The sequence below is a fragment of the Chroicocephalus ridibundus genome, chromosome 9, assembly GCF_963924245.1.
Source record: "Chroicocephalus ridibundus chromosome 9, bChrRid1.1, whole genome shotgun sequence".
In the NCBI taxonomy this organism is placed as follows: domain Eukaryota; kingdom Metazoa; phylum Chordata; class Aves; order Charadriiformes; family Laridae; genus Chroicocephalus; species Chroicocephalus ridibundus.
In genome coordinates, this window is record NC_086292.1 from 41223806 (window position 1) to 41239609 (window position 15804).

Here is a 15804-nt window from a genome sequence, read left to right on the forward strand (position 1 = left end):
CGTTACCTCTTGTCCTGTCGCTGGGCACCACTGAAAAGAGCCTGGCCCCATCCTCCTGACACCCGCCCTTTCAGTATTTATAAGTGTTGATAAGGTCCTCCCTTAGCCGTCTTTTTTCGAGACTGAAGAGACCCAAATCCCTTAGCCTTTCTTCATAAGAGAGGTGTTCCAGTCCCCTAATCATCTTCGTAGCCCTTTGCTGTCCCCTCTCCAGCAGTTCCCTGTCCCTCTTGAACCGGGGAGCCCAGAACTGGACACAGTGCTCCAGGTGCGGCCTCACCAAGGCAGAGCAGAGGGGGAGGATGACCTCCCTCGACCTGCTGGCCACACTCTTCTGGATGCCCCCCAGGATGCCACTGGCCTTCTTGGCCACAAGGGCACATTGCTGGCTCATGGTCATCCTGTTGTCCACCGGGACTCCCAGGTCTCTTTCCACAGAGCTGCTCTCCAGCAGGTCAGCCCCCAACCTGTACTGGTGCAGGGGGTTATTCCTCCCCAGGTGCAGCACCCTACACTTGCCCTCATTGAATTTCATAAGGTTCCTCTCTGCCCAAATCTCCAACCTGTGTAGGTCTCTCTGTATCGCAGCACAGCCTTCCAGTGTGTAATCCTCCCTCCCATCTCTAAACTTTATGAAGGATGATACTGTTAAAGAGACGTTGCCTATAGCTGCGCTTGGGTTATAAAGCTTTCCTTTGGCAGTAGCAAGGTGGCAGCCAGATTCGTCGGACTAATTTACAATCCCTAATTCAGTTGCAAAAACATGACGAAGTAACTGTGTGAGTACCAGGTCAAACTGTGCATATGAAATGCCCTGAAGCAAAATGATGTTTTGAGAATTGCCATCAGTTGCCCTTGGGTACCGGCGGTGAGAGCTGTAGCCTTCTGCCCAGCGTAGGCACAGCTACGGTGAAAGGAACGGGTGCACCTGCATTTTATTATCTTATAAACATCCTTGCATTTGGATTGGTCTTAGCGTAATTGCTGCGGGTGCGTTCCAGGCAGTGAAGGGTAACAACTCCAGCTGCAGTGGGGAGGGATGGAGCCGGGATAACCATTGAAACCGAGCTTACTGTGAGCTCCTGTTCCCTGCAGGAAGAGCTTTGTGAACTTGGAAGCTCCAAAATATCACTGAACAATGTATAAAGCATAGCATTCAGCCGTGATTTAGCAGGATTTTCCTTCTGAGTTACTGGTCTCATACATATTTTGTAGCGGTAACAGTTGACAGGAGGGTGGTGTGGGTGGGACGTTGCAAAGTAATCTTCTGCTCTGCTTACAGACAAGGCCTTCCTAATGTTAATACCATGCTTGGTATGATATTCCAAGAAATGTGTGAGCCATTTGGGATTCCCAGGTGAGCGGCAGGAACGATCAAAGGTCTGGTTGAAAACCAACATCTCCAGGAGGGGACCAAATGAACCGGTTCTGTAGAGGAAAGGTGACTGGGGGAGGGTGTGCAAAGTCTTCAAGTGTCTAAAAGTTCGACTGCCAAGAGGAAGGCAATAAATCGGTCTCTAAATCCATCCAGGGCATGATACCTCTATATTGCAGCAAAGGAGAATGAAGTCACACAGGTGACTTAAAATGTAAGTAAAATAAAAGACTAAATGAAATGCCCAGGAAGGCAGTCCTTAAAAAGAGACTGGACAGACATCTGCCAGCGGTGGTTTAGGGGGTGCTCATCCTGCCACAGGGCATGGAAATAGTTACCTCTCCAGCCCCCTCCCCCGAGGTGTAAAGATGCCCTGCGGGTCTTTGGGCATCTGTCTGGTCCCCTCACCGCGGTATATCAAAGGCTATGGAGCAGACTGCGGAGACAAGGGTGTAAAACAGCTTGCCTGCACCCAGCGGATCCGCTGAGCTCTAAACGTTGCCTGCAGAAACTCAGAAAGTGTTTCTGGTGTGGGGTGGAGCGGCTGGGGCGGGGGCCGGGGGGGGAGGCTGCGGTACCTTTGCCCTGCAGAGCCGGGGGCTGGCACAGCCTTTGCCCCCGAGGAAGGGGAGGGGACGAGCGAAGGCGTTAGTAGGGCAAAGGCCGTGGCGTCTTGTTGATCCCAACTCCAGCCAGGGCAGAGGGAAGGTTGGCATGCCCTTTTAGCAAGGCCAGCGGGGCTGGAAAATGTCTCGGTGCCAAGAGAACAAACTTTTGAGCAGGCTACTGCCCTTTGTCCCGCTGCCTGGAGAGCAGTGATTCACCCCGCCGGCGAGCTGGAGGCAGCCCAGGACGTTCCTACGCCTCTGTACCCAGCGAGCGAGGCAGGCCTGCCAGCCTGGAAGCGAACTCCAGGCTCTATGGGTGGAAATGGGGTATTTTCTTCCCGTGCGGGGCTTTCCCGCATCCCTGAGAAGTCTCCCACCCCATGTAGGAGCAGGGAGCCGTGGAGCTGTGTGGGGTGCACACCTCCATCTCCTGCGAACATCCGCTGTGGGTATTCAAGGACTTGGCTCTGCTCCTTGGTCCTCCCCTGATGCTGAGCCTCACGCCGAGGGTCTCCCTGCCTCGTGCCGGGTGGTCCAGGACACGCAGCAGCCTCGTGTCAGCAGGCTGCCTGGATCCCCCATCTGCACTGATCCCCTCGGTTATTGCTTTGTCCTCTGGCATTTGTCCTCCCTCCACCAAGCTGTCCTCGTCTCTTCAGTGTGGCTCGTCCATGATGTCCATAGTCAATAACCAGAACCCATCACAGCTTCGTACAGGTGGTGTCTTCTTTCTTTTCAATCAATACCACAAATGGATTTGTTAATTATGGTGTGAGTTGGCAAGGCAGGCTGGCCACGAAAGAGCAACAGTGGCGAGAGCATCACCGGTGGGTCGAGGGGAGCAGTTGCTCCTCTCCATGCAGTACTTGTGAGGCTGCATCTGGGGAACTGTGTCCTGTTTTGGCCCCAGCAGCACAGGAGAGATCGTAACGATCTGGAGAGAGTCCAGCAGAGGATCATCAGGAGGGTAAGACACTTAGGGGCATGGAGCACACATCATACCAGCGTGGACTGGAGCATAAACTCTGCTCAGAGGTGCACAGAGGTGGCAGGCAGAAATTGCAACCAAGGAAATTCCAGTTGGACATAAGGTTTATCATCAGCATGGTTAGCACTAGAGCTGGGCCCCAGAGAGATGGGAATCTTATCCCTGGAGATTTTTGAGACTTGCCTGGATAAGACCTTGAGCAGCCTCATCTAGTTTTGAGCAAGAATTGGATGAGGTGACTTCCAGAGAACAATTCCAACCTAATTTTTTCCTCCATTTCTTTCCACTCTAAATGCCTAGAGCTTTCCTAATGCAATGTCTGCCCTGACCCTCAGCTAAAAGCCTCCTCGCCAAAATCCTTGGTGGATTCTTTTAGAAATTGCAGGCCTGGCTAAACTAGATTGCTTTGTGCAGGACGTGTCCCCCATGTCTGCCTTCTGCTCCCTGTGCTTAGTGAACTCTCCTGGGGAGAAAAACTATGTTCTTGGTCTGTGTTGTGTTTCCCAACAGGGTAGGATCCTGGTCCACCACGGGTGATAACACAAGCTATAGAAATACAGGAAGGTTTTAATCTCATCCGCATTCATTCTCCTCCCGTTGTGCATAACAAACCCTGCCTGACTCCTCACCTTCTCCCTGGCTGCTCACCATCTATTGCTTTTGAGGTGATGAGGTCCAAGGGTCACTTCTTTTCATCTTCTTTTGGTGGCGCAGCATTAAATCCTGGTGGATTCCAGCTGTGCCGCAGCTTCTGGGCTCTGCATGGAGGACGACGAAGGGGATTTTCTGCCGTCATCTGTTCCAAATTACGGTGGCTTCAGGGAGATCTTTGGCCAGTTTCCACCACAACCCGTCAGCTCACAAACCCGCGCAACTGGGAGGTGGGGCCTCGTGGTGGTAGTGGCCAGGGCACCGCACATCGCTCGCAGAGGAACCAGGCGAAGGGACAGTGCAGCCACCACCTTCTGCTCCTGCTCTGCTGGGTCCCTCGGTGAGTAGCCTGTCCCCACCGGGCGCTCCGGGGACCTGAGGGGTGAGAGCAGGGATCACCCCCTCTCCCTAAATCTCCTGAGTTTCATCTGCTGCTGAGAAAAGGGGGTCTGTGCCGGGGGTGGGAGCTGGAGCTGTGCTTTCGGGTGTCACCCAGCTGGGAGCAGTGAAGACAGGTGTTTTGCTGTGCTTTTCATGGAATCACGGAATTTCAGAGTTGGAAGGGACCTCTAGAGATCATCTAGTCCAACGCCCCTGCTAAAGCAGGATTGCCCAGGGCACATTACTCAGGACTGCATCCAGGCGGGTCTTGAAAGTCTCCAGAGAAGGGGACTCCACAACCTCCCTGGGCAGCCTGTTCCCGTGCTCTGTCACCCTCGCCGTAAAGAAGTTTTTCCTCATATTTGATCGGAACTTCCTATGTTCCAGCTTGTGCCCGTTACCCCTCGTCCTCTTACTGGGAACCACTGAAAAGAGTCTGGCTCCATCCTCCTTGAACCCACCCTTTAGATACTTGTAATAAGGTCTCCCCTCAGCCTTCTCTTCTCTTCTCTTTTGCCCCCGCCATGTTTTGCAGCTGGCTCCACCTCCCAGTTGCGCGGGTGTGGGAGCTGACGGGTTGTGATGGAAACAGGTGGAAAGTGCAGGGACGGGCGCTGGCATCACGAGCAGCAGATGCGAGGGAGGGAGATGCTGACCACGGCTGGGCAGCTCATCACATCCCGACCCACAGCTCCTCTCTCTGCTCCTGTCCTGACGCCTTACCCCTTCTCACCCTGCGTCTCCCACCCTGCATCTCTCACCCTGGCCCCGCGTACATCTATTAGTATCCCGGTTGCTCTGAGTTTGCTTTATAGCTCTGCCTTTATCCTACCTTGTGCCGTAGCTCCTCCAAACTAGATGCCTCTCAACTAATTCTTTGCATCTTTGGGTGTTAAGACACACTAGGAGGGGAGGGCTGCGTGGCATCACTGTTCGTACAGCTCAGCTGGTAAAAAGTCAAGTGTTAGGCAACGCCGCATCCATCGCCCCCATGGGAGGTGTGTGTCTCAGCCCAGCTCCCGGACCCGCCGCGCTCGGGGGGGGACGGAGTGCAGGAGTGAGTGGGGGGAGCCCGAGCCCAGCCCTGCCTTCGCAGTGGGGTCTGCGGCTCCCAACTTGGCTTTGCAGGTGGACGCGTGGCGATGACGGTGAAGAAGAATCAGTCTCTGCAGAATGGAAGCGCCAAGGTGGGTGGGGAGGAGGGAGAGAGGGGAGGGCAGAGCGCACCAAGGGCGACAGGTAGCTCATACCGGCTCTGCCGGATGAACACGAGTCACATCTGATGCTGTCCCACATGTCCCCCTGTTATCTTTATATGGATCTTTACCTGCAATAATATAGAGCATCAGCAAAGGGAAAGGATAAAACCTTTGGCATGCTTGAAAATTAAATAGTTCAGAATCAAGAAAGTTAACCCTGGGCGATGCAAGCCTTCGGTGATATCTGCCGGCAGCGCCTGTCCTTCGCCTGTGTCCCCGCTGCGGACCCCAAAGCTCCAGCAGTCGTGCTGCTGTGGATGCAGTGCTGCTCCGAGCAGCCCGAGCCCCGGGACTGCTGAACCGCGGGATTTGTGAGAGGGCTGGCTCCACGCCAAGCCAAAATTAGCACAACACAGCACAAAACAATATAGTTTTTATCAGGCATGCAGATTCACAGTCCAGTCATGGTCAGAAGTGGGACATGAAGCCAAACTCAGCCTCTCGTCCACTGGTGATCAGGGGAAGGCTCAGCGTTTTCTTCTGCTCTGCCCCATGCAACCCAAAAAGCGCTTCCCTCATGGCTGCTGCGATGAGCCAATGTTTGCCCCATCCCGCCCCTGGGGCTGCAGCATCTCTCGGTTGTCTCACCTCACCAGGTGGGCGCCAGGCGAGCGTAGGAACAGAGCAGGGGTTGGAGCTGCACGTTTATCCTCACCCAGCATTGAGGGACCTACCTGCAGCCGTGCTCTGGCACTGGCAGCACACACAGTTGTCAGCTGTGCTGGTTTACACTGGCATCCCACGTCACCCGTGCTGGCAGGGTGTGGGGATGCTGTGCCTTGTGCCTCGGGAGAGCTCTGGTGCCCTCTTCCTACAGCAATGGGTCCTACCAAAGCCCTCTGTGCCGTCAAGGACAGACCCGCTCCTCTCCCCTTTTCCTTTTTGAGTTCTCTGTCCCTTGCTTCTCACACTGGTGAGAGGACAGAGGTGCCACATAGGCAAAATGGACTTTGCTAGTTCAAGGCTAGGAGCAAGGGCTGGGTCAGACGGAAGAAGAAGCAGAGCGGGGTGGAAAGCCAGAGGGGGGAGCTCCTGGACAGTTGGGCTTGGGAAATGGGGGGAGTGGGGACCGTCACCCCTCTGACACTGCCTGTGGTGCCCCTGCTCCTTCAGCAGCAACAGCCAGCCTGGTTGTCCACAGCTGTGTCGTACGCAACCTAGCTGGGAGACCCTCAATGGGGTCTGAGAAATGCCCTCCTCCTCCAGTGTGACCTGAGGTCCTCTGTGGTCACTCCAACACACCAAATGCCACTGGTGTGCGGGAGATGGGGCATTCCTCAGGGAAGGGCGGTTGGCTAACTAATGCCCATCTACCATGCGCAGGAGAACGTGCTCCAGAGGGTCCTGCAGCTGCCAGTGGTGAGCTCGACCTGCGAAAGCCTCCAGCGCACCTATGTCAGCACCAAGGAGGCCCACCCGCTCATGGCCTCGGTGTGCGAGGTCTACGAGCGGGGCGTGCAGGGTGCCAGCGCCTTGGCCATGTGGGGTGTGGAGCCCGTGGTGCGCAGGCTGGAGCCTCAGTGTGAGTCCATCCACTGGGGGGGACACGGTGGGGGGGAAGCACCAGAACTTCCCTTGGTGGGACAGCACTGGTACTAGCGTGAGGGACCCCTGGCACAGGCCAGGAGCTTTTCTCACCAACCCACCACCATGCTTTTGCCCAAGGCAGTTGCCGTGGCTAACAACTTGGCTTGCCGGGGCTTGGACCACCTGGAGGAGAAGATCCCTGCCCTCCAGTACCCTGTCGACAAGGTAAGTCACAGGTGGGACAGTCTGGGATCGCCTGACCCCTCTGCAGAGCTCACAAGATGTCTCTGGGCTTGTTTCTGGATGGTGATGGGCTGCTCAGGGGGAAAACAGTGCAGCACCTCCAAGCAAGGCCTCCTCCAGGGGCTCCTGCAGCCCACGGGGTGGTTGGAACCCTCCCAAATATAGGTCAACAGCATGCTATGTCCTATCCCTGCGAAGTCCCTCCAGCTCTCCCAGCTGAAGAGAGCTCTTATGCCCCTCTTGGGGCTGTCTGCTCGCGTGGCCATGGCTAGGGCCCCCGTGGTCTGTCCAGCTGTCCCATGCCACCCTGAGCACACCAGCAGGACTGTTCTCCACCTCTGCACCTGCAGCTTGCATCAGAACTGAAGGGCACTATCTCCACCCCCCTGCAAAGTGCCAAAAGCACCATTGGCAACTCCATGGATAAGATCATGGAGCTGGCAGCGGAGGGCTATGAGGCCACCAAGAGCACTGTGGAAACAACAGCAAAGTACACGAGGAGGAACTCAGTGAGCCAGATGGCAGCCGCGGGGGTCGACACGGCCCTGGGAGGGCTGGAGAAGCTGATGGAGTACCTGCTGCCAGAGGAGGATGAAGAAGCAGGTAGTCCTGATGCCCAAATCTCATCTGAAGGTGTCTGGGGAGGGCTGGATGTTCCCGGGGTGGCACCTTGCTCATGGGGTGCACGTGGTGGGAGGAAACCCCTGGGTTTTGGCACAGGGCTGCCTAGGAGGGTTGTCCCACCAGGACGTAACCCCTCCACCGCTCTTCTGCCTGTGTTCTTCTGCCTTTAGATCAGAAGCCCAAAGAGACACGTGCATCAGCGGTAAAGGTCTCCCAGCAGCAGCCCAGTGCTCCCAGCACTCCCAGCACCCTGGGCCGGATTGGCGCCTTGGTTAGCACTGTCTCCCACCGCGCTTACCAGCAAACCACCCAAAGCCTCCAGCGTGCCAAAGCCAAAGGGCAGGAGCTGGCCACCTGGATCCCCATCCTGGTGAGTGCCAAAACCCACCTGCCAGGTTCCTGCTCCCCCGTACCTTCTTTTGGGCTCATTCTGCTTTGGGGTGAGATATTTCAGCCTCCTTGGAGCACATCCAAGAGCGGAGTGGTGAACGCTGTTGGTTTCCCCCGCTCAGCGGGACAAGCCGGGGCCAGCAGTTCCTGCGGCACATTCACACACAGCCTTGTACCATGTTAGCAGGATGAGCTATTTTTAGCTGGCTCCCAATGTATATTTTTGATTTATGGCCTTGCCATAACATCCTCACTAAAGCAAAAAGACCCTCTGGAGGCCCAGAGAGGATGGAGAGAAGGACGTGTCCCTCCTCTCCCACCCACCGCTGTGGTGGGGACCCCTTCCGTGGCCTGTGCCTAAATCCCAGAGCTCCCCACTGCCCCCGGGGTTTCTTCCCACATGCATAAATGAACCTCTCTGCTCCCGGCACACCCCAGGACCCCGTGAAATCCTCAGGCTAACAGCATGGGGCAGATGGGACCTACCAGCCCTCCCCACGGGCAGTGGCATTTTGCTCCCCTTCCAGGGCAACCTGGCCAAGCCAAGCGTGCCTGAGGCGCCACGGGTCCACGGTGATGGGCAGAGCACCACGGCCGGCTGGCTGAGCCGGCGGCAGAGCAAGGTGCCGGAGCAGAAGCAGGAGAAGGCGGGGAAGAAAGACAACAACCACACCAAGGAGGTATGGAGAAAAGGGGGGGCAGTGAAATGGGGGCACCCCAAAGCATCCTCCTGCCCATGGACTATGCCAGCATGAGGGATGTTCCCCCCGTACCCCTGGGGACCCGGCCCCCATCCCTCCTGAATTGTGGCAGGAGCTGTGGCTTGGAGGAGGTGAGGACGGGTTGGAAGGGGGACCGGAGGCAGCACCAAGCATCCCCCGTTCCTGACCCCCGCAAAGCTGGGGGCTGTGGGCAGCCTCTGCGCTGGGCAGGGTCACCCTGGCTTGTATATCCAAGACTCCTTTGCTCCTGTGGGGTGTCAGCACCAGGCCCCTGAAGAACCCCAAAAAATCCCCTCTCCCATTGTCCCAGCAGCGAGGGGTGGCGTGAGCCGGTGGGGCTGGGAACGGTCCCCGACATCGGCTCCGCTGGGATGCGGGGACGGGAAGCGGCAGGTCGGGGTCGCTGCCCTTCACCTCTGCCGGCAGCGGAAGCGCAGCCCAGGGCGGGGGGTCCCCGGGGGCCTGGGAGTGGGGGCAGCCGGAGGGAACGACCCTGCTGCGAAGGACTGGGGTGGCTTTTGCAAAGCAGCCAGCCAAAAGCACTGGGGCTTTGAGCTGCGGAGGGGATGGGGAGCCCAGGGCCACCCCTGTCCTGCCCAGAGGGGCTGGTGGGACGGGGACGGTAGCTGAGCTGGTTTCTCTCTGCAGGCAGGGGACGGCCCCGGGCTAGTGGGCAGCGTGGCTCACAACCTGCAAACCGCCTGTGCCTCCGGCATCTCCAGTGTGAAGAAGGTCCCAGCGGTGGCCTGGGATGCGGCGGAGGGGTTGATCCTCTTCACCCCGCGACGGCTGTCCAAGGCCATGGAGACAGTGGATGCTCTCGGGGGGACCCTCGTCAGTGCCCCCAAGCATCTGCTAGGCACCCTGTACAGCTACGTGCCGGTGAGTTTGTCCCAGCCAGGTCCATCCACCTCCAGCAAACCCCATTTTGCCCAGCCTCCTCCCATGAGCACTCCATAGTGCCGGGCAGTGCCAGGAGGTACCAGAGTGGGGAGATGGGATGCAGCTGGGAGACTGCCGTCCCACCCTCCTCCTGAGCATCCCCCAAGCCATGACGATGAGTCCCCCACATAGAGCCAGCAGGTCGGACAGTGGTGGCACCTTCATAGGCTTTGCTCCCAAGCCAGGGTGCGACCACAAATTCCTGGGAAGGTGAAAGTTCAGGCTGAGACCATGTCTCCTCTCCTTTCCCCCACCCCGCTGCTCCCCTGGGATCGTGTCTCCACTGCAGCCGCCTGGGTGCTGCAGCCACCCACTCCCCCCGCACTGGGGACCTCTCAGGGGGCAAACTGGCTTGTCCTAAGGTCCCCCTAGTTCTGGGGGGGCTGTGTAGCACAGGGAGAGCATGGCTGGCAGGCGGGTATAGCCTGGCTGGGTGCTCACCCCACCTCTCAGCTCCGCAGGCAGTCAGCAAAGGAAGAGGAGGCAGCCAGCAGCAGTAAGCCCAACCCGGAGACGGAGCAGAAGGAGGAGGATGCCAAGCCTACCACCCCCTCCGCCGAGGAGAAGTCCCAGCTAAGGGGTGACTGGCGGCTGTACCGCGGCCATCACCCCCTCTCCTTCCTGGGGCTCGAGGACCCCCTCTTCCTGCGGCATAACCTCTACCGCAGCCCTGCCTTCGAGCCTGAGTGCCCCCTCCCGCGGAAATCCGCCTTTGCCCCCTACAACAGGCGGGTGAGCGAGGGCTCCTACCGCTTCAGCCCCGAGGCCATGTACAGCCGGGCTTACTACGGCAACCTCTACAGCCCTGCCTTCAAGAAGGACTGAGCCGGTGGGGAGGACGACGAGCGCATCCCAGCCCCCCTCTAGTCCCCCCGCAGCACGCTTCACCTGGGCCCCCGCCAGCCGCCCGCACACACCCCTGTACTGGGACAGGAGCTCAAAGCGGTAGACATGCCATGGGATGTCATCTTCTGGAGTGTATCAGGGCCAGGATGGGGGAATAAAGGCAGACAAAAGCCCTGTTGGTGGAAGGAGAAGGTAGAGGGAGGTGGGACCAGAGGAGAACAGAGAGGGGAAGGAGATGCAGGAAGAGCAGTGAGACCAGAAAAGAGAAAAAGGGACCAGCCACGCCCGGCACTGGGCTACTGTGGTCCCTATAGCTTAGATAGCATGGACTTAGATGGGCTACATGTTGAGAACAGTACTGAGACAGAGCAGGAAGGACAGCAAAACCATCCAAAATCACCATAGCAAGCCTGGTTCCCCATCCTTTCTCCCTTCATCACACCTTGCAGGGCCCATCCCTGGCCACAGATTGCTCCTCGGTGGAGGAGCTGAGGATCCCCACTAACCAGCAGGACTCACGAGTCGGAAAGCCCTGGGCACCCACCCCCAGTTGATGGGGGATGGATGGTGGGGTCAGGAAGAAGACTGGTGACAACAGGTGGAGCTCCTGGAGCCCCTCTCTCCCGCAGGACTCCCTGGCTTCCTGCAACACCTTGTTGTATCTGCTGCAATAATAAACCTTGCCGACCTGCCGCTTGCCCCATCTGCTCGGCTGCTTAACGAGAGCAAGCCACCAACACAAGGAAGCAGAGTGGGGCGAGGTACCCAACCCAGGGCCGAGGGAGAGGGTATGGGAAACTCATCCTCGGGTCGCTGCGGCAGGGACAGCGGGTCCTCATGCCCAGCACAGTACGTGTCTCTTCCCATGCCTCGAGTACAAATTCACAGCCCCAAGGAGCCGGGGGCTTCCTGCCAAAGACAATTTATTGCATTTCCAGAAGAACACAGCAGAGAAATCAGTGTCCGTACCGCACACACAACACGCTGCTTTCCCAGGCGCACCAGGGGAAGGGTTTGGGGAGAGGCAGGGAAAAACCTTCCAGCAGCAGAAGGGTTCAGTGATGAGCCCGGTGACCCCCTTCCCCACCTCCCTTTCTCCCCGGGGACAAGCAGCCTTACAGAAGGAGTGGCTTGGGAAAGCGTACAGTGCGATTCCCCACCCTGGGAATGAGCCACATGCCTGGTTTTTCCCTGGCGCAGCCCATACAGCGCTTGGACAAGGGAAACTGCTACAATCGGTGGAAGCAGTGGGAGAGAGAACCAGGAGCAGGATGGTTCAAAAGCAAGGCGGGTGGGATGGGAGGTGTCAGCCCTCACCGAGGTCTTCTGGGGTCAGCCTGGTGCTGCGGGCTCTGGGACACTCGGACACGGTGATCCACACATGGGAACCGCCAATGGCTCCTTGGCGGAGAGACCCCTGCCTTGCCAGCTCACGGGTGCTCCAGGGTTACCAGAGAGGACCCTGATGAGCGTTAAACAGGAATGAGGATCCCAGGGTAGGAGCCGCGGGACAGGGAGCTCGGCAGAAGCGGCATGTCCTCCCTGCTCACCAACAGCACGGGGATGATGCTGCCTGGAGCGGCGGCAAAATCACCTGGTAGTTTCCAGTGTTGGAGGACGAAAGGAGAAAGCAGGAGGCACCTAAAAAGCTGGTATGGCAAAGAATAGAGACTCTGCCCCATCACGGAGCCAAGAGGAAGGCACTACAGTCCTCAGCTGCACCAGCTGTGTATGGCAAGACACACAGACCCTGACATTAGAAGGACAGCGAGGAACCCATCGTACTTATGGAAACACACGCACCACCTCCGTGCGAGGGAGGAAGCTTGGTCTAGCCAGGCAGGCAGAGAGAGAAGCAACACCCACGCCGTAGCTCAGAGGGAGTCCGTTCGCTTGCGGGCGAACACAGCCGACATGGTCTTGACGATGCCACGAATCCCTGTACCCTTTTTCATTGCCAGTTTGGTGTCGGGGATGCGCTCGGCCAGTCCATGGAAGACCATGAGGGCCCCATGATAAGCCTCAGCTGCAGAGACCTCGTAGAAACCACAGTCTAAAGAGAGGGCCAGAAGCCGACCCTCCTCGCTGGATACCACCCGCTGGTGGTGCAGGTCCCGTTTGTTGCCCACAATGACAATGGGCACCTTCTCCTGATTCTGCCCCTCCTTGGACGCCTTGATGAACTGGATTTTGAGGGGCAGGATGTTGAAGCTGGCACGGTCGCAGATGCTGTAGACCAGAACAAAGCTGTCTGCCCACTGGATTCGCTTCTCCTCCGAGGAGCCCTCCTCCGCCTGCTCCTAGGGAAAGAGAAAAGGAAGGTTTCTTTACCCGGTTTCCCTCCCTCCACACCTCCTAGCACAGGGCACGGCGATCCTGAGCCCATCAGGAGAGGGATGGCTAATGAGCAGCAGCAGAAGGGTGGAGAGAAAGAGGAGCACTGAGGAAGGCAGAGCAGGACCTGGCAGACCTCACCATGGAGACGTGATCTGGGATTCAGCATCACTGTCCTCACTTATCACCCAGCTGGCAAGCACTGCAGGCTGCGGCTGATAACAGCATGGCAACCTCAGGGCGCCACTTCCACTTCATTAGCATGGTCCTATGCTCAATCTGGGCTGATAATGTTAGTGCTTCAGCCCCAACATCTTCAGTCAGAGGTCCACGGGCTACGGTGACTATTGCTACCCTGCCAGCAATGCTGCTGCCCTGTGCTCTGCAGGCAAAAAGGGTTTGGTTGCCTACAAACCATCTGACGCAAGAGTTCTGCTCAGCTGGAGCTCCCAGCCTATGGTTCCCCCCGTGTAACTTTTAGTAAAGGGGTTTTTTCTCTCCAGGGTGAAAACGGGTTGACGGGAGCAGAGCCCTCTCACCTGGGAATTGGGGACATCCCAGATGTGGAAGAGAATCTCTCGGCCATCCACGGTCAGGTTGTGGCTGTAGATGAATTCTGCCAAAAAATGAGAATGAAGATCTCATTGGTCTTCACGGACCCAAGAGACAGCTCCCTCAACCCAGATCTTCCCCTCCTGGGGACAAGCCTGTCACGTCCACCCTGGGAGACCGTGCTCTACGAGGCAAGGTCTGGGGGCTCTTTTTGCACAGTAACAACCATGCAGAGCATGGGTGTTGTGTCTGCCCCAGCCTGCCCCCGCCCCAGCGTGCAGTCCAGGCACACTGGTGCCACCAGCTGCCACCACGGACCTATGGCACCCAGAGAAGCAGTTCTAGAGCAGAGATGGGTCACTGAGCAACTACAACCACCGAACCCCCCGGGAGCAGGTAAAGGCTCTGAAGAAAGGCAGGAGAGGATGGGAAGCAATGAAATCCTGCAGGCAGAAGCTGGATCACCTCCTGACCCCAGTCCCTAATGGGAACCGGCCTGGTCCTGGCCTGGCACTCACCCATGTCTCCGTACTCCCCGATAAAGCGCCGAGTGAGGAAACGCACAGTCAGAGCTGCAGAGGGAAGAATGAGCATCGTCAGAATAACCCTAAACCTGAAGGATTTTCCTTCTTAAATCCAGAGCAGAGTCAGGCACCATCCCCTTGTAAACTCCCACTAGCAGGAATGACCTCGGGTTTTCTCCCAGCCCTCGGCAGGTCTGCGAGGAGAGCGGAGGCACGGCATGAACCAGAGCATCAGCAAACCACAGCTCAGTGGAAAATAACCTTCCCCGTCCCTCGCCCGCTGCCTGCAAGGTTGCGCTCAGCTTCCCCGCCTGGGATCACCACCGCAGCCGAGAGCTCAGCCCCATCTCACCAGCCTGCTCTGTGGGGCTGCTCTCTGCAGCTTGTTTTCCAAAAGCTGCAGCGGAGGTTTCAGCCCTTTTTTGGATGAGAGAAGCAGGTCTCCCTGCCTGGGAGCCCCCTGCTCCCAGCTCACGGTCGGTTCTTACCTGATTTCCCCACGTTGTCCGCTCCCATAACGAGGACGTTTGCTTCCATCTTCAGGGCGGTGGGGCCAGGCACCTCCATGAGGGCAGGGTGGTCGGGGGTGAAGCTGGCGCTCCGGCGCAGCGGGAGCCGGAGCCCCATGCCAAGAGCGGTTGTGCCTCGTCGGCGGTCCCAGCGGCGTCTGCGACTCCTCTCCGCGCAGCCGAGGAGCCAGCGCTTCCCAAGGCACCCAGGGGACCGGCGAGGGCCATACCCCTCCCCGCAGGGGCGGTGCAGCCAGAGCTGCGGGCAGCCAGATGAAGAACTCTGTTATCACTCAGATCGTCACTAACGTACGTCAGCGCCCAGAGCCAGCACTGCCATCCCCCGGCACGGCAGGCGGCCGGGAAGCACCGTCTGGCTGCACCAGCTGCTCCACAAACCGCATCCCAGCAGGCTGCCCACGCCTGCGCCTCGAGCATGCTGTCCCTTGGCAGGGCCATGAAGCCCCTTGTTCCTTCCCCACGGTGACCACGCAGCTGCCTGTGAGGAGCGGTGGAGTGTCTCACGAGTGGTGGAGCATCTCGTGAGTGATGGCGCAACTCGCAAGTGATGCAGTGTTATTGCACAAGTGGTGGAGCATCTCACAAGTGCCAGGGCATTGCTTCACAAGCGGTGCAGCATCTCACAGGTGGTGCAGCGTCTCACAAGTGATGGAGCTTTGTCTCATGAGTAATGGAGTGTGTCACAAGTGATGAAGCGTCTCATGAGAGATGGAGTCTCTTGTGAGGGATGGAGCATCTCACGAGTGATGGAGCATTTTCTCACGAGTGATGGAGCGTCTCACGAGTGACGAAGCCGTGTTTCACAAGCTGTGCAGCATCTCGCAAGTGATGGAGCGTTGTCTGGCGAGTGACGGAGCATCTCACAAGTGATGGAACATTGTCTCCTGAGGGATGGAGCATCTCACAAGTGATGGAGCATTGTTTCACAAGTGGTGCAGCATCTCACGAGAGATGGAGGCTCTTGTGAGCGCGGGAGCATCTCACAAGTCATGGAGTGTTGTCTCATGAGTGGTGGGAGCATCTCATGAGTGATGGAGCGCACAAGTGGTGCAGCATCTCACAAGTGATGGAGCATTGTCTGATGAGTGATGGAGCATCTCACAAGTGATGAAGCGCTGCCTCACCAGTGGTGCAGCATCTCAAGAGCGATGGAGTCTCTTGTGAGAGATGGAGCAGCTCACAAGTGATGGGAGTGTTGTCTCACAAGTGATGGAGCATCTCATGAGTGGTGGAGCGTTGCCTCACGAGCGGTGGGAGCATCTCACAAGTGATGGAGCGTTGTCTCACAAGTGATGGAGCATCTCATGA

General features: G+C 57.8%; 2 protein-coding genes across 2 annotated transcripts; one reads left to right on the plus strand and one right to left on the minus strand.

Annotated features, from left to right (window-relative positions):
* The first annotated feature begins 3880 nt into the window (after window positions 1–3880).
* On the plus strand, window positions 3881–11259 carry PLIN1 (perilipin 1). Its single transcript, XM_063345509.1, has 9 exons — window positions 3881–3962; window positions 5132–5190; window positions 6586–6784; window positions 6932–7014; window positions 7383–7635; window positions 7827–8026; window positions 8574–8726; window positions 9417–9650; window positions 10164–11259. Exons 2-9 carry the CDS (start codon window positions 5146–5148, stop codon window positions 10533–10535), a joined length of 1539 nt encoding a protein of 512 aa, XP_063201579.1. The 5' UTR covers window positions 3881–3962; window positions 5132–5145; the 3' UTR covers window positions 10536–11259.
* Window positions 11260–11462: 203 nt separating this feature from the next.
* LOC134520758 (ras-related and estrogen-regulated growth inhibitor-like protein) lies at window positions 11463–15752 on the minus strand. The gene is given in 6 exon segments (XM_063346530.1): window positions 11463–12856; window positions 13430–13506; window positions 13961–14014; window positions 14455–14602; window positions 14604–14642; window positions 14644–15752. Coding segments are annotated over 6 exon segments (1035 nt in total). The 5' UTR covers window positions 14935–15752; the 3' UTR covers window positions 11463–12430.
* Between the last annotated feature and the right edge of the window lie 52 nt (window positions 15753–15804).

Bases quoted from the DNA above. Each gene is read 5' to 3' on its own strand.
- PLIN1 (XM_063345509.1), top strand. From the start codon at position 5,146: ATGACGGTGAAGAAGAATCAGTCTCTGCAGAATGGAAGCGCCAAG. The intron at 5,191-6,585 runs GTGGGTGGGGAG...TACCATGCGCAG, and splicing joins TGCAGAATGGAAGCGCCAAG to GAGAACGTGCTCCAGAGGGT. The intron at 9,651-10,163 runs GTGAGTTTGTCC...CCCACCTCTCAG, and splicing joins CCCTGTACAGCTACGTGCCG to CTCCGCAGGCAGTCAGCAAA.